The following is a 22,742-nucleotide window of genomic DNA, read 5'->3' on the forward strand; positions in this document are numbered from 1 at the left end:
GTTGAGGCATCATGGGAACAACTTAACCAGTTAAGTTCCAAACCCAACACCCCCTCTTGCCGAACCATTCTGACAAGACCTTTTTGAGTTCAACACCTTCCCCTTTGCCTTATGCCACTTCCCGGCATCTTTCCCAGGCACCTGTTGAACCCCTTCAACATTCCCAGAATCACACTGTGCGACACTTTTCCACGCACTTGTGACCTGAAACCCTACTGACCCATTTGGGCCAGCAGTTGTGTCTTCTCCGTCAGATCCTTCCCCCTCTGACTTGACACCCTGTTTGTGAGCTTTCTCCATTACGCTAACCGGAGATGAAGCCTCACACCTGGACACTCCTTTCACAACCTTTGGAGATGCCCAGACCTGCCCTGAACCCTGATCTTGGACCTGGTCCCCATCACCGGGTTCTGAACCCTGATCCTGGACCTGGTCCCTATCACCGGGATCAGCCTCTGGCTCCCTTTCCTCCTCAGAATCAGGCAGACATTCTGAGAGAAAAATCAGGACTATCCCCGAGTCTTGAACACCCATCCTGTTCACAGAACTCAGCCTGCTTACTGACCAGCAGCTTGGTTTGATCACCCTCTGGGTATGCAAACTTCCACCCACAGAAGATCATTTCCTGAACCTTTGGACCACCTGCCTCAAAGAGCTCAAAGGGCTCTTTGGCTACCCTCCCAAACCCGGGAAAACCATGTACCTGTGCACCCTTGCATGCCCTGCACCCTAGGGACCTCCCACATTTCCGGAGTTTACACCCTTTTGTGCACCTGTGCAGCTTTTGCACATGACTGGGAACCTTAGCACACTGCGCCTGTGCTTTTCCAGCATTCCCACCACCCTCCAGAGGTGACTCCAGAACAAAGAGATTGTTCTGCCCCCTTTTCACGTTGGCCACTTGTTTCCCCCCAACGTAGACCTCTAGCTCCTCCTGTAAAGGAGAAAAAAACATGTTAGCCACAGCAGAAACCGACTTTCTCATTCCGTCTGCTAACATCACAGTTGTGTCCTGTTGAAACAGCCCTGCAGTTCCGCATTTCGCCAGCAGGCTCGCTTAGCAGGTGACGACTGACAGTAGTATCCAAAACCCAGCGCGTCACCGTGTCCTGGCTGGAGTTGTTCTTCACAGTTGCCATAGAAGCAGTGATAAGAAAACAACCCTCCCCAGCGTCTGAACCACGTCTTTCCCTTGCGTTCCCACGCTGGCCTCCTCTCCGAGACTGGTTCCCATGAGAACTCAGCTGGTTGACCTTGGGACCTTCCTGCCCAGCTGTCTCCGCTCTCCATGGGCAGCAACGACGAACTCCAGTGGAAAAACACTGCCCGGGGCTCCTCCCAGCTGGCCTCCTTCTCCTTCTTCCGGAAAAACACTCCTTGCCAGCTCCGCCCCCTCTGGCCTGGCTCCCACTGCGGCTTTCTGGGAACCTGCTTTGTTGACATTCCATTCCAGCACGCACAGTGGACAAGCCTTTACACTTGCCTTTGGAATCCTTCGCCCCCCCGATCTGCTCACTAGCACTCCTTGAGGCTAAAGCATCAGGAACAGGGGCTGCAGCCATCTCTAGGCTTTTCTCAATACTTTCTCCGGGGCTCTGGCCTCCTGCTGAAGCTTCACAGCACATCCCAGGCAGCCCTTGCTGACTTTACGCCCTTGCCCAACTTCTTAGAGTGAGCTGTTCAATCGGAATGTCCTCCAAGACCTGGCTGTCTGCCATTGTCTTCCGTTCTCCCAAGGGGCCCCAAGCTGTACTCACAGATTACAAGCTCCTCCGGCACCCATCCGTGGGGAAACGATTTTCCAGCTGCTCTCAGCTCCGCAGCACTCAGCTCTCAGCACAGGCAAACACTTAGTGTCTTTCAGCTGCTCTGAGCTCCGCAGCTCTCCTTTGCCTCTTAACACCAGGCAAAAATCCCCGCTGCGTCCTGCCGGCTTTCTCTGCCTTAGACCGCAGACTTCAAACGCATTCCGGCACTTCAAAGCGTTCCTGTGACACTTTTACGATCGGTGATTAAGGGTCCATAACCTGTTGAATTGATTTATTGGTTTGGCGTGACCCCCGCTAATTGATTTACGATCCACAATTAGCTCTTTATGCCCGGCGCGCTTCCTCCGAGCTGCGCCACTCAGCTCCGTCTCCAGTAGCTCTCCAGTCACGCCTCAGCAGAGTTAAACACAGCGGTGAAAAACTGTCACGTAGCTTCCACTTAGCTTCCGACAAACACACAGAGCCCGGTTTGTCTATTTATCAGTATCTTTATTCCGACTTTCCCCAGGAATCTCCTGGGCTCACTGCAGCCATGACAAAAAACTGCGACCTCTTCCCTCAGAGACCAGAGAGGAACAGAACGTAACTCCTCCCAGACTCCTCCCAGCTTCTAAAGCTGACGTCAGAATGTTGAGGCATCATGGGAACAACTTAACCAGTTAAGTTCCAAACCCAACTAAGCTAAAACACAGGCTTGGTATCTGTTGGCAAGAGCTGTTCAACAGTGGAATGGTCTTCCTTGGAAGATGGTGCACTCTCCTCCTACTTGGAGGCTTTCAAGCAGAGGCTGGATAGCCATCTGTCATGGATGCTTTAGTTGATATTCTTGCATTGCAGGGGGTTGGACTAGATGGCCCTCGGTGTCCCTTCAATCTCTGCAATGCTATGATTCTATGAAGAAGCTGTGGCTCTTCAGATGTTGCTGAACTAAAATCCCCAACAGCCCCAACAAGCATGATTGATAGCCAAGGATGATGGGAGCTGTAGTTCAATAACATCTGGAGAGCCACAGGTTTATCACACCTGCTGTGAAAGCAAGTGCTGGTGTAGGAAAAGTTTCACACTGCAGAGCATTGCTTTAGTTTGCAAAAGTGGGGTAGCCTTCCTGTGTTTTGATGCTTTACCTACATAACAATTAGATTTCATTACCTCGCCTGAAGTTCTTGGGGTGGGTTATCATCTGCCCATACATAAATAAGAAAAATAAAAAGTTAAACAAGACTGTTCACTCCTAATTTGTTTTTTTCTTGGTCCCTTTCTCCCACAGCTCCCTTATTCAAGCTTTTCCCAGCCTGTTGCTTAATCTGCCATCCACTAGTGAACTGCTGTCTTTCTGCTGCTCCATTTTCATCAATTCTTTGCCTAGCTTCAGGGAGTCTGACTCTCCCTGAAGCTATGCAACACACATAGCAATTATGTATAACATTAACAAGGCTGAATGGAGGAAGGTTAGAAAGCTGTTGTCCTGACTTGTAGCTCATGTGATCTCTCCTATACAATTTTCACCAGCCATCCTACAGACTGGAGATGTTCTTTCAAGCTCTCGCAAAGCCTAACAAATACTTTACACAGCACTTCTTATCTTTTAAAGTGCTTCACCAACACTGACTTTTTAATCGGCTGTTCTGTAGGGAAATGGGGAAAAGTCATGAAGCTGGTTTTTAAATTTGCTTGGGTCACGAGATACAGAAGGAAGCCTCTCATGTCTCATTAAAACCCCATCCTTTGATTTCATCCCTGACCCTTTTAAGGAGAGAGGGCTGGGAAACAGACTGAATTTTTAGTTAGTGCAATGAAGAGGGCAACAGCTTGTCAGATGCTTCTTCCTATTCCACAGCCGCTCATTAAAACTCTGCGTTATTATGTACAACAACAGAATTCTGTGTAAAGAGCAGTTAAGATAAAGACTTAAGAGAGAAGTCGGACTAAGGTCAGATTAGTGATTAAGCAAGTGGTCATGACCATCATTAATGGAAGCTAAAATATGCTTCCACCCTCAGGGGTCACAACCAAACTATTTCAAGGATTAATTTCCCCATCATTAATTGCCAGCTTTCTTATGATTCTCTATCAGCAAAAAGTTTTTTTTTAAAAAAAAATTAAGTGAAAACTTGTCATAACAATTTGTATTATTAAAACTGAACAGACTGCCTGCAAATTTGGCTTTCTGTGACAAATGTTACATTCTGCAATTAAAATAAAGATAAGTCTGTTTTTAAAAAATGTCTTAGCAGTAATTAAACATAATTACACTTGTACCATTTTGGATGGGATCCAGTTGCTTAGGATTTTAAGTCTATTTTAATCATGCTTTTTTCTGGTATTAGTGGGGCAGGTTGTGGTACCATGAGCACTAACAAGACAAGCATGTGCCCCTGAATGCACATCTGGCCTAATTAAACCCTGTTTCCATTTTTGCTGTGTTTTACTTGGTATCTTTAGGATATTGAAGCGTTACAATAAAGTCTTGCCATCTACCTACACAAGCTATGAACCAAAGACAATTCAGTACAGATTGGGAAAATCGCAGCAGAACTTCCATAGCTGAAATACATAAGATTTCAAAGCCACAGACTCATAGGCGAAACATCTATATTACAATAACTTGCCCTAAAGTAGAATTCTCTACATAGCAACACATATTTGTCTAGACCATTTAACTGATAACATTGCAGTGTGCCCTATAATATTCTTGTGGAGAAGCTGGTAAAATGTGGGCAGGATGAGGTAACTATTAGGGGGATTTCTAGCTAGTTGACTGACCAAACCCAAAGAGTGCTCACTAATGGTTCTGGGCCCATTGTCATTCAACGTCTTTATAAATGACTTGGATGAAGTTATTGATGGGGTGCAAATGACACCAAACTGGGATGGGTAGCCAATGCCACAGAAGACAGAAAACAGGATTCAATATGGCCTTAACAGATTGGAGAACTGGGACAAAACTAATAAAATGCATTTCAAAAGGGACAAAAGTAAGGTTCTACATTTAGGCAGAAAGAACCAGCTGCACAAATATAAGATGGAGGGGGCACCTGGATTGCCAGTACTACATGTGAAAAGGGGATCTAGTAGACTGCAAGCTTAACATGCATCAACAGTGTGACGTAACAACAAAAAAGGAAAAAGGAAAAAAAAGCTAATGCTCTTCTAGGCTGTATAAACAGAACAATGGTGCCCAGAAGTAATAGCTCTATTCTGCCTTGGCCAGACCACAAATGGAGTACTGTGACCATTTCTGGACACCACAGTTTAAGAAGGATATTGACAAGCTGGAACATGTGCGGAGTAGGGCGACCAAGTTGAAACCAAACCTTATGAGGAATGGTTGAATGGGTATGTTTAGCCTGGTAAAGAGGAGGCTGAGAGGAGATAAGAAAGCCATATTCAATTGTCATATAGAATGTGGAGCAAGCTTGTTTCAACCAATGGATTCAAATTACAAGAAAGGAGATTCCACCTAAACATCAGGAAGAACTTTCTGATGGTAAGAGCTGTTTCACAGTGGAATGGACTCCCTTGGAAGGTGATGGATTCTCCTTCCATGGAGGTTTGTAAGCGGAGGTTGGATGGCCATCTGTTATGGATGCTTTAGTTGAGACTGCTGCACACGGGTTTGGACTAGATGACCCTTAGAGTCCCTTCCAACTCTGCAATTCTATGAAAGATGCACAAGGAGCCCCAAGCATGAAGGGACAGCAGAACATATTCGGCATGAGATGGGGTCTGCTGCAGGCTCTGAATTATTGGAGGTGAAGTGTGCAGACTGAAATAATCTCAAAATAGCAGCAACAGGTCGAGGTTTACATCAGTCCTGAAGATCACAAAATATTGCATAAGATAAGAGGTGTGCTAAACTGCAAGACGAAATCAAAACTATGAAGTTTTACCTCATCTTTTAAAAATAAGTTTTCTTTTCAAAGTAATGCTAAATTATTCTAACATAGCACGCTTGCTTTCAAGAAAATAATTTATCAGGCATAAAGAAAAACAAACCTCATCTAACTTTCCAGTTAATCACTAAACAATGACAATTCCCCACATTTATTGGTTGCTCACTTGAGTGCGTCAAGCACATAATCAGAAAGATGCTAAGAAACAAAAAACAACAACATTGAAGGCTTACTTCATTTATCATGGAAAACATTTATTGCATGAATACAATCATCCAACAGGCACGTCATTTTCTGAAACAAGAAAGATTTCCAAACATAATAGAGGATGCAGAGCTATACTTCTGCACTGACTGCAGTCAGGATTATTATTATTATTTGCAGTGGAAACCCTCCCCTGTTCTTATCATTGCTGGAATGAAGCTATGACTCATAAGTCTACAGTGTATGTGACTTACACTTTAATGCACAGGTGTTCATTTGCACGGCAAGATGCTATACCAAAGAACACGACCGGGACCAGCACAACAATCGGAACCATGAAGAGCCCTGTGCTTTTATTATGTCAAATGAACACGGGTTTTGACAAAGAGGAATAACGACGTATACTGCAGCATTAGCCTTCTGGCAGTGCAATCCTACACAGGTCTGCTCAGAAGCACACCTCATTAAGTTCAAAGGGAACTTAAGCCCATGTAACTGCATAAAGGATTTCAGCTGAAGCTCCACGTGTAGCATAGTAGCTAAGGGGCAGAGCTCAAGTCAGGAAATCCTCGGTTCAAATCCGGCCTCTGCCGTAAAGCTGCAGGCTGTTCTTAAGCCAGCCCCTCTCTCTAAGCTGCAGCCTCCTCACCCCAACTGCAGCACAAGCGTAATATTACTGACCTACCTTTCAAAGCTGTAAGGCACATTCCAAAGGGAAAGCTCAGAATCTGCAGTCCAGGGGTCCCATAGCTTTGCAAAGTGGAGAGACTGTCGTGGGAATCACCCCACTCTGCACAGCCAAGCATACGTCACAACCTATCCTATTGGCTACAACAGAATGCTTGTTTGAAGCCTAATTTTGAGAGCGGGCCCTGTGGGCATCAGGTAAGGCTTCTTGCATCTGCATCTGTACCTGTGGGCACCACTTTGGGGAACCCTGAGTTATTTCTTCTTTGACTTATTCAATGCCATAGTAATCCCCCCCAATCTTTATATGGTACAATGTTCCTGTGAGACACTAAGGTGCATGGCCCAAATCATTTGCCTTTAACTGGTGTCACAAGCCTCTTGGTTACGTTTGCTTTTAGAGACTATCCCATTGAACATCCCATATTCTATAGAATGGTAAAAAATCTCCCTGGTGCATGTTTTGAGAAATTCAGAAGAAACAGAATTGAGTGAGAAAGTGTCCCAGTGTACCTCCTGCTCCCTGCCTTGCAGGCCTTTTCTCATCTGGCCTGGGAGGGCTGGGCCCTAACTCCAGCTATGGAAGCTAATAATAATTTTTAATAAAAATAAAAATAATTTATACCCCCGCCCATTAGGGCGGCTTCCAACACTCTGGGCGGCTTCCAACAAGATAGTAAAATAAAGTGATCCATCAAACATTAAAAGCTTCCCTAAACAGGGCTGCCTTCAGATGTCTTCTAAAAGTCTGGTAGTTGTTGTTCTCTTTGACATCTGGTGGGAGGGCATTCCACAGGGTGGGTGCCACTACCGAGAAGGCCCTCTGCCTGGATCCCTGTAACCTGTAAGCTAAGACTGCTGAACAGACTCCTGGGCTGGGGTGTTGTCTGGGGGTGTTGTTGGGTAAATGGGTTGTTGCTGTTGGCTTTCTGTATCTTTATTATATGTTGTGATTTACGTGCAAATTGTTTTGTTTGGTTGTGTATTTTTAAATGTTTTGTTTTGACTACTTTTGTTATGTTGTAAGACACACTGAACACACTTTGAACTGTGGAACGGTGGCATACAACTAAAATTATGTATGTATGTGTCAGGGATCTGCTTGCAAGGGAGGGGGGAGAGACAGGAATGTACAGAGAGCCCCCTCCTCTGTTAAGCAGCTGCACTTTGTCAGAGTTGGGGAGGGGAGTTTTCAGGAGACACGGAAGACGAGAGAAAGGGGAGCCAAAACATTGCTACCAGGGAAGAGAATGTGTAGCTTCCGTTGCATAGTTTTCCACGTAGGGAAAAAAGGAGGAGAGGGGGTTTCCCCGGTTTTCTATGCTGGAGGGGAAATAGGAAGAAGGCACTTCCAGATTCTGCTAGCGATTGAGGCAGACATGGTTTTGGAACTTCTGCACTGTACATAAGTTTTGCACTCAATAAAACCTGAAAAGACAGGCTGGAGTCCTGGCTCTTATCTTCGTGAGCAACCACACTCCCTTCTGACAGTATGTATGTATGTATGTATGTATGTATGTATGTATGCATGTATGTTCATTATCACTCATGTGCCCAGCAATCTTGCTTCTGGGTAATGGTCATGCTGTATAGGCTCCAAGTATTGCAGCCAGGGTGTCTACAAATGTTAGCTTCCTTTAGCAGCCCAGCCTCTCTCTACCTTTGCTCCTAATTCTACCCCCAGTTCCATCTTCATCCCCCATCCTTCTAGCATGTTCAGATGGTTTTCAGAAGAGAACAGGGGTTTCTCTTGTTTGTATTGTGGTATGGAGAAGATAAGAAAAAGCAGCAGTCTCTCTGCTGCTTTCTTTTAAGAAAATCTTCTCCAAACAGCTGCAGGAGTGACAAAACTTTGCCTCTTTTCCAAGTCCTCTGGCAGGCATGCAGGGCTTGGGAGAGAGAAAGGGTTACGTCTATGTGCAGGGAGGTATGGACGAGATAAGAACCAGCAGGAGAAATGCCTGCTTTTTATTTAAACAAATCTCCATGCGAGGGAGCTTCCAGCCTTTCTCTAATTTTGAGGTGGCATTCAATCACATACTCGCAAATTCAAGTTGAGCAATTAAAGTTAATTTTGGTGCTCTTGCACAACAAACCTGTTTCTCTCCCCCACCCTGCTCCATCAGACTTTTGCAAGAATAATAATAAAAAACAACAACAGGAAAGTGCATGGGAATGCATGGGTTAACATTTGCTTCACAAATGAATCAGAAAGAATGCTCATTAAATAGCCGACTTTTGTCTATCCTTCTTTCAAACCTTAGGTCAACATAGCAGGATGAATACTCAACAGTAATCTGGAAGCCACCTGAGCAAGCACAAGCCCTTTTGTGGTTGCTAGAGGGCTGGAGAGAGAGGCAAAAGCCCCATTAACTATGAACCCCTAAATCTGGTTCCTCCCCTACAAAAAATTATGCCATAGTTTTGTACTAGTTTTGCATCACCAGCCTCAGGTTTTGTGATACTGCCTACAAGTGAGTAGTGACACATCAAATCAGTGTTCATAATTAGCATCCTCCCAAAATCAAAATGGCAGAATCTCCTCCAAACCTGTAGGTCTCTGACCTACGGTAAGCTTTTCCTTCACCCAAACATCCTGCAAAAAGCTTTTGTCTTTCTTCTCTCACCTACCCATATCCCTCAGTATTATTTGGTTACTGAGGGCGGAGGACAGTGTGGTTTTAGTGTTACAAAGGTGCAAGAAGTATGCAATGAGATAATAAATAAAACAAGAATACCAAACGGCTCTCAAAATTGTTGTTGTTTTAATTTATTATAGCAGAATATTTTCTAAGTGTTTATGAGCTACTTTATTCCCTCAGATTAACAGGAGTCAAAACAGATTCTGCCCACTATTCTTTTGAGGTTTAACGAATGCCAACAATAGATATGCTTTACTTACCTCTTCTTTTTCAGCACTTTGCAAATCCCGCCACTCCTCAGTCACATGACCAAAATCCACAGTGTTCATGGCCACCTTGTACTCCCCAATGATATCATGTTTGGAGAAGCGGTCAAAGTCATATACTGCCATCACTAAGGTTTTTCCTCCCAGTTCAGAATACGGCACCTGTATTATTATTATTTTTTACAAAAAATAAAACAAAAATAAAATCAGAGAATGAGAAAATGCCAGGTTCTGTAGCCTATGCAGTAAATATGCTTTCACTGCAATGCAAATCCATTTCTTTGTTTATCAGCTGTCATTCCCTTTATATTGAACTAGGGGGAAAAATATGACACACATTTTCTGGGAGAGTCATCAGAGGCACTGGTTTGTAATAGCAGACTAGAGCATTCTACAGAACAATGTGGTGGCTCGCTCATCACTCTGCAGCATTTGCCCTGAGTTCTTAAAGTTACGACTCCAACGTGAAACTAAAGACCAATTATTTGCCCCACAGATACATGAGTTTTCGATACTGCAGAATGCTTCTCTCAATAAATCATGCTGTCACTTTCCAAAAAAACAGCAGCCTACAGACTGATGGAAAAGCACTGGCTTTCGATGTCTGACACAGAGAAATGAGAGACTAGGCAGTTTTCTTCCAGCACAATCCTCTCCTTGCCTACTGAGAGGTACTGTATTTTCGCTCTATAAGACGCACTAGACCACAAGACGCACCTAGTTTTTGGAGGAGGAAAACAAGAAAAAAAAATTCTGAATCTCAGAAGCTAGAACAGCAAGAGAGATCGCTGCGCAGTGAAAGCAGCAATCCCTCTTGCTGCTCTGGCTTCTGGGATTGCTGCGCAGCCTGCATTTGCTCCATAAGATGCACAAACATTTCCTCTTACTTTTTAGGAGGGAAAAAGTGAGTCTTATAGAGCAAAAAATACGGTAAGTCCCACTGAGCTCAATAGGGCTTAATCCCAAGTAAGTGGTCATAGGGAAGCAACCTGAAAGTGGCTTTATTCTTTTACAGCCCCCCAGATCAGGATTCTGCTTTTCATCAAATGGATATTGAAGCTCATCCTACAGCATGATACATTGCTATAAATGTTGGCAGCAGAAGGCCAGGCTCTGGCTAATTTTCCACCTGTTCTGATGTGTTATGGGCAGATGCTTTAGGTTAGGAAGAGGATCATTAGTCATTTTTTTTTCCATATACATGGGCAGTGATGCAGCTGAAGTACCACTTCTTTCGTTGGCTGGAAAAACCGAGCAAAAAATGTTGGATTTGGGGTGGAGGCCTGACTGTTTTTAATTGGAATTTTATTTACAATATAACACAAACCCCCTACCCCCCTGGCCTGACCGTTTTTAATAAACCCCTTATCATTAATATTTCCAAATACGAATGCTTCCACATGTGCCTGTAAATCTCTCTCTCACTGTTACTCAAGTTTCTTAAAAGGGGAGGGGAATTAAAATGAAGTGGAATGGCTGAGCATTAAAATCTGCCTTGCTCCTTTGCAAACATCTAGCTTTCATTTCTTCTCAAAAGAACCTGTGTTTTGTTGGCCCTCCTCTCATTGTGCTAGTTCCTCAAAAGTTGTGAAGAAATCTTCAGTTAAAAGGCACATCCCTTAAGGCAAAAGGGGACAGGGGAGTGCAGCACACGCTAACTTGTATCCTGACATTATACAACGACAGTAGCATAATGCTGATCCGAAGGGGTGATTTAATGCATCACCCAAAAAAAGAGGACAAAAGAAGATAAAGATCTGCGTACAATTTGTGTATGCTAATTTATATGTATAGATTCACATTCAGAAATAAATACTACAAATGAAATAGAAATGCAATACTTCTCAACATAGTGGAGAAGACTATATGATCTGCAAGTCTGCTCAGTTTCCTATCCCGGTGCTAACTGTGCTCCCTGCTTGTTTCCCCTCCTCATGCTTCTTTATCTTTAAACTGGACTTAGATAAAAGAGCCCTCGAACAGAGAAGTGTTCCTTCTAAAGTAGGATGCACAGCCATCCCAATTTATCCCTATTTTTAAGCCATATGCTTGATTATAAAGAGGTGGGAAAAGCTTCACACTTCACTGGTGACTTTTGGGGTCATTGTTGTTACATTTTCTTTTAAGAGTATCTGAACAGAACATTAAAGCAGCCTCCCTGAAGACTGTTTGTACTGTATAAACTTTTACCTTTTTATAGATTTACGTGCCAAGGTGCGGTACAAAGCAACTTGGATAGCTTTAAAAGAGGACTGGACGAATTATGAAGGACAACGGCTACTAGGCATGAAAGCAGTATTCTGCCTCAAATGTCAGAGGTATTATGCACCTGGATACCAGTCACTGGGAATCACAGGTGGACAGAAAGCTGTTGAGCTCATGTCCAGCTTGCAGGCTTTCCACAGGCACCTGGTTGGCCACTGGCCATTGGCCTGATTTAGCAGGCAGTACATTATTCGGTTTATTTCAGAAGTTCAGGCTGCAAGGGCCACTACTTCCGTAGCCAAGTTGGCACCATTCACTCACAAGTGTGAGGTATAGACATGCTCAGAAGAACCTCAAGGCATGCAGAAGTGCCAAAATAATTAGGAAGAAACTTAACTAAACACCCCCCCCCTCAAAAGCCCTGTGAGAACTGAGCATGCTTGGCATGTACAGAACACTGACAGTTTTTGATGTGGGGATTGAATGCAGTGGCTGGGACTCTAAACAGAAGCACTCCACCCTGAAACTGTCTGTTACAGGTCCCACTTGCATGATAATAATTTTGCAGTTCTGCTAACACAAATAATTGTTACTTTTATCACTGCCAGTGATAAAATATTACTGCCAGTTCACAATATTACAGCTTATGCTGCAATTCTGGAAATAAGCCCTGCAGAACTCAGTAGGACTTACTTCTTAGTAGACATGTATAGGGTTGCGCAGTAAAGCTGATCTAATTATCAACCATATGGCCAAATGCGAGTCCTGCAATATTATTGCAATGACCATAAAATATTGTATTTTAGAGTTCTGCTGGAAGCAGCCCAGAGTGGCTGGGGAAACCCAGCCAGATGGGTGGGGTATAAATAATAAATTATTATTATATTATTATTATTATTATTACAGCATTGATGTGGGTGAGTTTCACTTGTACTGCCACCTGCCTTTTTATCCAGGGACTCAGGTGGGTGCTCATGAAGCCCTTCTGTGCGTTCAACACAATGCATGTGATTAACATAGGCACAGAACTCTTGCGGTAGATTTTTTACTTTGATGACCTATGACAACAGGCCAGAAATCACACAGGCTGCAGATATAGAAATCTTCAGCCTCCAGAGGCATCACAGAAGTGTTTGAAGGTTCCCTCCTGGCTGAACACTTTATTCTGAATTGCACTTCACTTTTCAGATGCTGATGGTTCAAAAAGAATCACATTCTCCTGGCACTCTTAAGTCAAGATATAAACCCAGGGGTGAAATTCCTTTTAGTACTTCAGCTTTCAATATGTATGATCATAAATGTATTAATTAAAAGCAGTTCTATCATCTGAGAAGCTGAGGAATCACTTTTTATTTTTTTTAAAACCCTTTAAGGAGATAAGAGCAAAAAGGAATTCCTATTTGTGACTCAGGAGAAATGTATGAGTGGCCCAAAATACGACGTGGCTACTTCTGTAACAACGAATGCAGAAGACTAAAGAGATCTGACACAGAATGTGCGTTTCTATTATGCACACAGTGAAAATTCTCATAGTTGCTTGCTAGAAGATGACAACAAGATACATTTTATGGTGCGCCACCCCTGAACTCATTAGCCATGACATGGAACGTGACAAATATTAATGGACATTTCTGGGTAACAAAATATGAATGTTCAAGATGGGTAGGCATGATCCAAAGCACCACAGAACATCAGTAAGAATAGGGGTTGCTTACCATGCAACCCTAAGTATGTATCATTAAGCAGTGTTGCCATATGTCTGGAATTTCCTGGAAATAGCTGGAATATTGCAGTCAGAAGCAGTGTCTGGGCAGAAATCGCTAAAAAATGTTTGGGAAAATCCAGACATATGGCAACCCAAGTTGGCAGTGTCATTTTTTGTGATTTCCCTTAAAAACACATCAAAAACTTCTCTTTTTTTGCGTTTGTGATTTTGCCAAAAAAGCTCAGCAACTTTGCTCAACAAATTTTGTGTCTGGATTTTCACAATATGGCAGGGTGTTTAGAAGATTGCAGCCTTAATATCTTGTATATGTGGGAATGGTCTCTGAAATAAAAGACAAAACACAGACTCCTGTATGAGCACCCAAAATATCAATGGATTTAATCCATTGAGATCTTTATTCAATAAAATGGAGCTACTCTAAGAATATTGCATTGTTTGGTGAACTGCGATAATTGTGCGATGATCAGTAGGTGCCTTGACTGATTCAGTTTATTTTATCTCTTACGCCATAACACTTTGGTTTGCCCACCACACTAGACTAAACCATGGCTCAATATGAATGTGTGAGCATGCAGACTCCTGGAAAGGAGATCACAGCTGCTCTGCTCCTCCTGGGTCACTCTGCTGCTGCACTGCACTATGTTAAGCCATAGAACCCAGGCTCATGGATTAGCTTTTCCCAAACTAACTATGGACTGTAACTATGGTTTGTCTCGTGGTATATGGCTTGTGGCTTGTCCAGGAGAGCTAAACCATGAGCCCAGGTTTTTGACAAGATGCTAAACCAAACTATGGCTTGGCTTAGCACTGCAAAAGAATGACTAGACAGGAGCAAAGTGGTCACTCATCTCTGGTAGCCTCTTGTGGTTTGGGCTGAGCATAATGGAGATGTTTACCATTGCCTTTTGCTTTGGGCACCTGAATCTTAAAAGTTACTGTTTCACTTCATTTTAAATAAACTCAAAGGAAAAACTCAGTAAAAAGAGTTTCTTCTCCCTCCCCACACCAAAGGGGAAAAAAATGGATTATTTTTATGAACATCTTCAAGAGAAAACAGCTTATGTCTGCAGTAGTGTCGGGGGCCTCTAGGGATATCTTTCTTGTTGAGTGATTACATAGCCTCAATCTCTTATTGTCCCTGCTTTCAAACTGGAGCTGTCATTATAAGACTAAGTATACCAAGGGAAAGGCCTATAGCGATTGAAGTGCAGTGAACATTTCAGACGAAAACCCTTCAAAGGATGTTCAGCTGTGCTGCTGTTATATTGCTGGAAACTTGGTTCTGAGTTTGGTTCTGAATCTTTTGGACAGCACTGCACAGCACTCTAATATATGTCTTGATTCCCTCTCTCCATTTCCACTCATGTTTAGGTGTTTGAATGAACATGCCATAATGACAAGATAATTCCTTTAGGTGAAAAGATCAGAGGGAAAAGAGAACCAAACTTCATTTACAGTGTCCCTCCCCACCCAAAGAAACTGCATGTGTTCCAGACTCAATTTTTCATTCTGTTTTTCTTTTCTTTTTTTCTGCAATCCCAAACAACTTCGCTAGGAAGTAAGCCCCATTGAACACAGCAGGACCAATTTATGAATAAACATGCATATAACTGTTCTCTCATCCTACTGAAAACATTAATAAGAATAAGAATAATATTTTATTATTTCTATCCTGCCCATCTGGGTGGGTTTCCCCAGCCACTCTGGGTGGCTTTCAACAGAACATTAAGAACAGTATAAAACTTCAAACATGAAAAACTTCCCTAAACAGGGCTGCCTTCAGAAGTCTTCTAAAAGTCAGACAGTTGTTTATTTCCTTGACATCTGATGGGAGGGCATTCCACAGGGCAGGTGCCACTACCAAGAAGGCCCTCTACCTGGTTACCTGTAACCTCACTTCTCACAGTGAGGGAACCGCCAGAAGGCCCTCGGAACTGGACCTTAGGGCTTTAAAGGTCAGCACCAACACTTTGAATTGTGCTTGGAAAAGTACTGGGAGCCAATGTAGGTCTTTCAGGACCGGTGTTATATGGTCTTGCCAGTTTAGACATGCATGTTTCTTGACTTCTTCCCCCAGTTCTGTCGAAGTCTCAGCTATCAGCCTGTCTAGAAAACATCCAGTTTAAAGCTACAAAGGCACAGAGGGCTACCTATTTTCTGCAAAGATTAGGGTAGAAACTAAGAGAGTGATCTGCATGGAGGCTAAGAGAATGAGAAAGCCCTTGGTTTGTCTCTCATCTGTACCATGAACTCACTGAATAACTTTCGGCTTTAGGGTAGTGCCTGGCAAGTATTGTTATTAGTAATAGTTAAGCAATAGGGAAAATGTGCTCCTCGAAGAGTGAAAAAAAATAGCAGTGTCTCCAAACTGGTGGGAGACCTTGCTGGCACAAGAGTTAAAAAGCAATTTTTCTCTTCTCTCCACAGTCCCCTATAAATCTCCTCCAGAAGGTTGCCAGACCCTCCTATACAGTGTGGGAGGTTGTGCTTTCCACCAGCAGAGGCCTTCCATGATTTATTTATTTTTTAAAGGAGGAAGTTGTTAGTTCATAAGAAAAAAAATCCAAAATATACAATCAGGAATTGTCATTATTAGGGGACCAACTAATTTTTGCTAGATCATAGAGCAGTGGTGTCCAAACTTTTTTCAAAGAGGGCCAGATCTGATGAAGTGAAGGGCTGTGGAGGCCAACCAAAGGGCCAACCAAAGTTGTTGACCTTTTCTTAGGGTTGGAATTGTTGAGGTTTTTTTTTAGGATTTTAGCCCAGGAAATAAACTGCCCAGGGGCCGGATTAAACTAACCGACATGTCAGATTAGGCCCCCAAAATGGACTTTGGACGTGCCTATCATAGAGAGTGAAAAGGAGAGGCCTCTTAGCACTGGCTTCCTAGCACGGTTTCCAAGTGGATAAGGCACACAGCTTTTCATTTTGCTCATAAATGGTGGTCTGCAGCAGCATTTAATCCCATCTCATTCATGGCAGATATCTCCCACCCTCTGGAATGGGCTTTGGCTCTTTAGCAAAGGCAGCTTTCCAGGAAATCTAAAGAGTCGATGCTACAGCTCCCTTCCTCACAGGAGGTTCAGCCAGACTCAAGGTCAGATTCATGAAAAGATGCAAAACAGCAGAGCTCTGAGGCTACAGTTGGATTATTCTCCTGGTAATAATCCTTTGTCCTTTACATTTTTCATTGCAGGGCAATCACTGGAATGGCTCCCAAAGAGAAAAGGCCATTGTTGCCATGGGTCACCAATTAACCAGGACATAAGCAATTCTGTGACTGGGAAAGAGATTAACCTTTAGTATACATAGCAAACAAAGAAATGGGTGCCATGTAATTATTCAAAAGAATACCTTGAATGTAAATTGCTCATTGAAGACCGGGTTAAGAGTTTTCCTGTGAACTTTTGTTTCGTATTTCTTCTTCTTATCAGGAAGCAGGAAAACCTTCACGTAGGGATCAGATGTACCGCCCATATCTAAAGCAGGCAGTTCTGCAGCCTGAATAATCCCAACCAAAAGCTGAAAGCAGAGGGAGAGGCAAGTGAGAAAGAATCAGCAGAGCAGAATATTCAGCAAGCATTTACGAAAGAGCTTGCCTTGTCTCCTAACATCTCTCTCTATAAATACATGTACACAACAATATGGTTGCACACAGACACACGTGCCTGCACACACACACACACACACACACACACACACTTGCAGTTCTCCTTTTAAAAAGAACAAAGCATTCTAATAAAAGCAGATTTGAAAAAAGGTGCATGATTCTTTAAAAAACAACAACATCCAAGCCCCAATTACAGTAGCCGCAGATTCAAGAAGCTGTTTTTAAGCAGATAAGAGGCATTTAAACTGCTGCTGATTAGAGCTATATATGGATTTTTATATTTTATTTGGTGATGCCACCATCAAATAGCTCCCTAACAGATTATTTTACTGGGGCTTTATTATTATTATTTTTAAAAAAGACTCTGCAATTTAAAATGCATTCTTAAATAATCTTACGATACACGATTACTAAAAGTTAAATTTACATACTTAAAAGGGAAGGATTCTTTACCAGCTGATTAACTGTGTATCTTACACTGACCCGCTATATATGTCAACGCTAAAACCAAACCATGGTTTGGCATGAAACATGTGTGCTCCTGGCTGGCAAAAGATGGTTCTTGTTTCATGTGTCTGTGGGATTCAAACCCTCTGGCACAGGAACATGGGAAGCTGCCTTATATAAAGTTAGACTACTGGTCCATCCAAGCCAGTATTTTCTACACTGCCTATCAGCAGTTCCCCAGGGGTTCAGACATACTTAGACCTATCTGGAGATACCATGGATTGAATCTGGGGTGCTCTACCAGTGAGCTATGACCCTTGCCGGAACCCTGGACTATGTGGCTACAGTAGTTGGCGGCTGCCCTCTTCCCCACTCCATTCTGGTGCTCTCCACAAAGGAAGGCACTATGATGTCCTTTTGCCTGCCCAGTTGTGTTCCATTTATAAATGGGATATAGAGTGGCTTCATGGGATCACTCAGAAAGTACCGCACACTGGCTGAAGCCTTAGCTGCATGGGTACTGCGAGTGCAATGTAAATGAGCAACTGGTTTGAACAGAGGTAAACAGGAAGCTGCCTCATACTGAGTCAAGACTATTGGTCCATCTGGCTATGTACTGTCTATAGTTTTAATTGGCAGTGACACTCCACAGTTTCAGGCAGGGGTCTCTCTTAGGCTTACTAGGAGATGCTAGGAACTTAACACCAGCCTTTCTGCCTATGAAGAAAGTGCTCTTCCACTGAGCTATGGCCCTGAGAGTCACACCAGGGAAATATGGGCTTGCCTGTCAGTGTCACTAGACCCGCTTTTGTTTCTATGATGATTGTGTTTTGTGTTTGCTGGTTGAGTCTAGTATCAGGAATACATTATACCACATTAGCCACCCAGGAGCCACAGGATCAGTTTGCCTGCCTGTGACGTTGAGCTAGTCGAAAGGGAATGTAATTCAATTCTTTTTTTAAGAAAATAATTCTCTCTAGAAAGGAGTCATTATGCTCCAGGGAGTATTTTGGTGATATTGTTCCAATTTCCCAACAATGAGTAGTAATTGGATTTCCTGGCCATGGATCTTTGTGTTCTTGCTTTTTCTCATCCATCCCAAGAAAATTGTTAAGAGCCCAACAGGGGAATATTATATCTGAACTATGGCAGCAGAAGAAATTATGAAACCGTAAATAAATGCTAGTTAGCACCTTAGTTATACTTGGAGTGCTACCAAAGATCTACTAGCAAAAAAATAAATCTCTTGGGGGGGAAAAATCCCCAAGCCAATGTTCTACAGTCAAAATAGCATTCTTTTTAATAAAACCCAGGGCAACTTTTGTTCATCTTCTGAGGAAGGTTATATCTATTTCTTACAAAAGATTTCAGCTTCTCTAGTCCCTTGCCTGCTTAACATCCACTATTCTTTGAAGATTTAAAAGTTCCACACTGATTTCAAGAGCTCTTAGTGCTACAGAGTGGTCCACTAAAGGTCTAAAATACAGGATACTTTTGTTTATGTGTTTGCTTTTGGAAGTCTCTCTCTCTCTGTATACCTCTTTATTCTTTGACTGGTGATTTCTTTAATGCTGTTATTTGAAGGACAATGAATGGTGTGGGAGTTACTTGAAAAGGTACGTAGAATATTGAATAAAGTTTTACTGTTGAGGCAGAAAGATTGAAGACACACCAGGGATTGGTGCTGGCTTTACACTGTATGTCTTCCTTAGACACCAAAAGTGTCAAAGGAGAACTCCCAACATGAATTTACTGAGTTAGAATTTGTATCCTGATGTGACACACGCATAGTAGGGATAAACAGGAAAAAAGAGTAGCTATCTCCCTACAGAAAGTAATTCTTTCTCTTAGGTCAGATCCCCACCGTGCATTTAAAGCACAACGACAACACTTTAACAGTCATGGCTCCGCCCTCCTCCCAGAATCCCGTGGACGGTACTTAGTTAAGGGTACTGAGAGTTGTACGGTGACCCCCATTCCTCTCCCAGAGCCACAACTCCCAGAATGGGGTAGCCATTGTGGATCTGTGAGGGGAACAGGGGGTTAGAATACCTGTGGAAAGAAAATGCCTGCAACACTTCCACAATACCATTTAAAATGTTGAGAATATGAATAAAATGAGTACGTGTGTATGTGTAAAAATATATCTATATTCATATCCAATTGTGTTTGCCTTTGAGTGGAAGAGACTTTGGTGTGCAACAGAGCTTGCCCCTCCCCCCGGGAAATAGATCTGGGGTGCACCTGTGGCAGCTGCAGAAATGTATCACCCTCCCCCCCCCGACTCAAACAACACACTCTGATCACACTTATTTCAAACCTGATTGTCTTGAAAGTTGTAATCCAAAGAATACTGAATTTTTCCTAATTTTTCCTCCTCTTTTGCTTCTTCTTTTTCTTCTCCATCTGTCAGGCCTGTTTCAGCATCGTCATCCTTTAAGGCCTGCAATGAACAGGGGCAACAATAGAAGTAATTAACAGGGCTACTATACTTTCCAAGTGAAGCCCTGAAAAGCAGGCAGTGGCACTCAACCCTTATAGCGAAAGCCATTAAAAGCAAGCAGGATGGCACAAAGTCATATATGCTGTTGACACATATATATTCAGGCTACTTTCGTTGCAGAAATATCATCGTCAGCAAGCAGCAAGGAAGCAATGGAAAAAGGGGGAGGGAAGTGTCTTTTGAGGGTATTGCAAGCAACAATTGTTTCAAAGCCTGAAACACAAAGAAAATGTCAACGTGTTGTTGTTGGGGTGGGTTTTGTTTTTGGGGTTTTTTGCAAAATCTTTGATTGAATCAAATTGCTTTGTCCAGAGGCAAGTGTGGATAAACATGCTATTAAAGAGGCAAGGTTGCACAGTCATTCAATTTAAAACAGTTGTGCATGCTGTGAATTATTTGCAGTAAAGCAAAGTGCTTCTGTAGAATTACTGCTATTTTAAATGTTGCTATGTGACTTCTTCATAAAATGAGATGCCCAAACATTTCAATTTTTTCTCTCTGTTCATGATGCATATGGAAGCAAAGGTATCACTATGCCATTAGCAAATGCACGGTCACAGAAAAGAAGACCCTTTTCGTTCTCTTTTTCTTTTCAACTGTTCCCAGTTTAAAGCCAGGCTGAACCAACTTGATTTAAATATACATTGATGTTAACACAATTATGGACAAATTTGTTGGCCAAAACAGCAGTTGTTTTAAAAGGTAGCGGCAGTGTTTACCAACAGAGAAAATAACAAACTGAAAGCATTAATTTGTTTGATATTAGAAAGCTCAAGTTTGCATCATATGTACATAATTCCAGTAGAGCAATCCTATGTGTGCCTACTTAGGAGCAAGCCCCACTGAGTTCAATGTGATTTATTCTGAGGCAAGTGTGCACAGGATTGCATCATAAAGCTCTAATCAATTCAGTTGGCAATTGTACAATGCTTACCTAGGAAACCCTATCAATTAGATGAACTTACCTCTGAGTAGACATAGTTAGGACTGTGATGCAGGACTACCTTTGACTAAAGTAAAGCGAATTGCAGCACACTCTTCTCCATTTAACTTTGATGGGAGTTACCCTCATATAAGTCATTATAGGATGCCAGCCTTAGTCATGGCTAACTTTAGTTGGAGTGAGCATCTCAGCATGTAACTTTTCATTCAAAACAAGTTAAGTGTTTTCTTTGGGTAGGAACTGAACCATCAGTTGCATGATCATATTAAACAAATGCACTTGTCTGCTGGGCCACCATGGAAATTACTTACAGCACAGTGCACAGCAGCAATGAATTAGCACCATCTAATTTACTTGTAACTGCAATTTGAGAATTCAATCCAATCACAAATTTATGCCCTTGCCTTTTCCTATTAGAAAATGAGCTTAAAACTTTGGAAAGGTAGAGCATATACCCCAAAGTTTGGGGAGATGGGATATAAATTATCCCATTCCCATATAAATAAATAAGACCCGAGCTCAGTTTGCTTTCATATTTATATATAATTATTCTAAGGCCAAAGATCAGATATCCCACACTTGCTTAATGAATTATACTAAGAAAAGGGGTAGATTAATTCATGTTGGCAGAAGCAGGCAGCATGCTGGGGTGGCTGTACTCATCTAACTCATCCGACTTCTAGTTGGTTGTCTTGCTGCTGCTGCCTAACAGCACGTAAAGAGGAAGGGGTGATGTGGCAGTGAGGTCAGTGTGGTGCAAACACATTCTGTTATTCCCCTAGTTGCATTTGCACTGTGCCAACCTGGATGCTGCCTCACTCCTCTGCCTCCTAGAAAGCAGCAGCAACACAAGTGACTGGAGGTCAAATTAATCAGCAACTGGCAAACAGGGTTTTGTTTATTTGTTCCATTTATCAATAGACTTTAGGTCAGGGACCCCAAGGTCCTCTGGTTGTTGATAGACTACAACTCCCATCACCCCAGATCACCAGCCATGCTGGATGGGGGCTAAAGGCCACAGACTCGTACTGTTCTCTGTGCTGTTGAATTGCAAGCATCTCCCCTCACACACCAAAATGGGGCATCATCCTGAGTGCAAAGTAGGTCTTTTGTGTGCAGAAAGAGGTACTTTTAGCAGCTGCATTCATAACACACAGATGCAGTGGCAGAAAGCTTCACCGGTTTGATCTAAGATTAAACATATATTAGAAGGGTGAGGTGAAGCTACCACCCACAATCTATTTCCCACATTATAGGGCAGTTTTCTTGTGTATTCCAAGTGTGCCCCAGCCCAGGGTTTGGAAATGGCTGGTGTACACTTACATACTCATGGCTAGACATCAAAAGCAAATTTCTCAGTTACATTTATTTGGGGAAGTCTTTTGACGTACCCAATTCAATACCCTTAATGCTAATGCTAGTTGCTAAGGGACAACAGCATCATGTTTTGTGCCCGGTTTGGGGGCTTCCCTTAAGCATATGGTTAGTGTGAAAGAAGATGCAGGCCTGGAGGGACTTTTTGACTGATCTGATAGGACTTGTTTTTTTGTTCCATGCATTTGGACCTTTCCCTTCCCTTTCTACTCCTGAACCCTGTCAATACACAACTCTTATAGATGTGACTAAGAAAGAAAGTGATTTCATTCCATTGTTGATCTCCTGCATTTATCGTTTTGTTTTTTCACACATTCTATCAATAGAATTTGTTAAAGAGGAATTTCTGTCATCTTTTTAAACAGCTGCATGTTTCTTGTAAATTCCCACTTACAAATTTATTTTCAAGTTGCCCCCCCCCCCCCACAGACCTTCAGGGGAAAAACTTAAGAAGCAGATTGGTCACCTGC

The 22,742-nt window shown here is 42.6% G+C and overlaps 1 protein-coding gene across 4 annotated transcripts in view; it reads right to left on the minus strand.

Annotated features, from left to right (window-relative positions):
* The window catches only part of SYT1 (synaptotagmin 1), a 343,326-nt gene that overhangs the window by 66,552 nt on the left and 254,032 nt on the right, over positions 1-22,742 (minus strand). For 3 of the 4 annotated variants that reach the window (XM_080971335.1, XM_080971337.1, XM_080971336.1), the window contains exons 5-7: positions 19,773-19,895; positions 16,750-16,917; positions 9,456-9,623 (exon numbers count right to left, since the gene is read on the minus strand). In XM_080971335.1, coding sequence (XP_080827461.1) covers positions 9,456-9,623; positions 16,750-16,917; positions 19,773-19,895 — 459 coding nt within the window. The remainder of the gene's footprint in view (positions 1-9,455; positions 9,624-16,749; positions 16,918-19,772; positions 19,896-22,742) is intronic. The other variant, XM_080971338.1, reaches the window with a different exon arrangement.

Source organism: Podarcis pityusensis (assembly GCF_964106645.2).
Source record: "Podarcis pityusensis genome assembly, chromosome: 10".
Classification (NCBI taxonomy): domain Eukaryota; kingdom Metazoa; phylum Chordata; class Lepidosauria; order Squamata; family Lacertidae; genus Podarcis; species Podarcis pityusensis.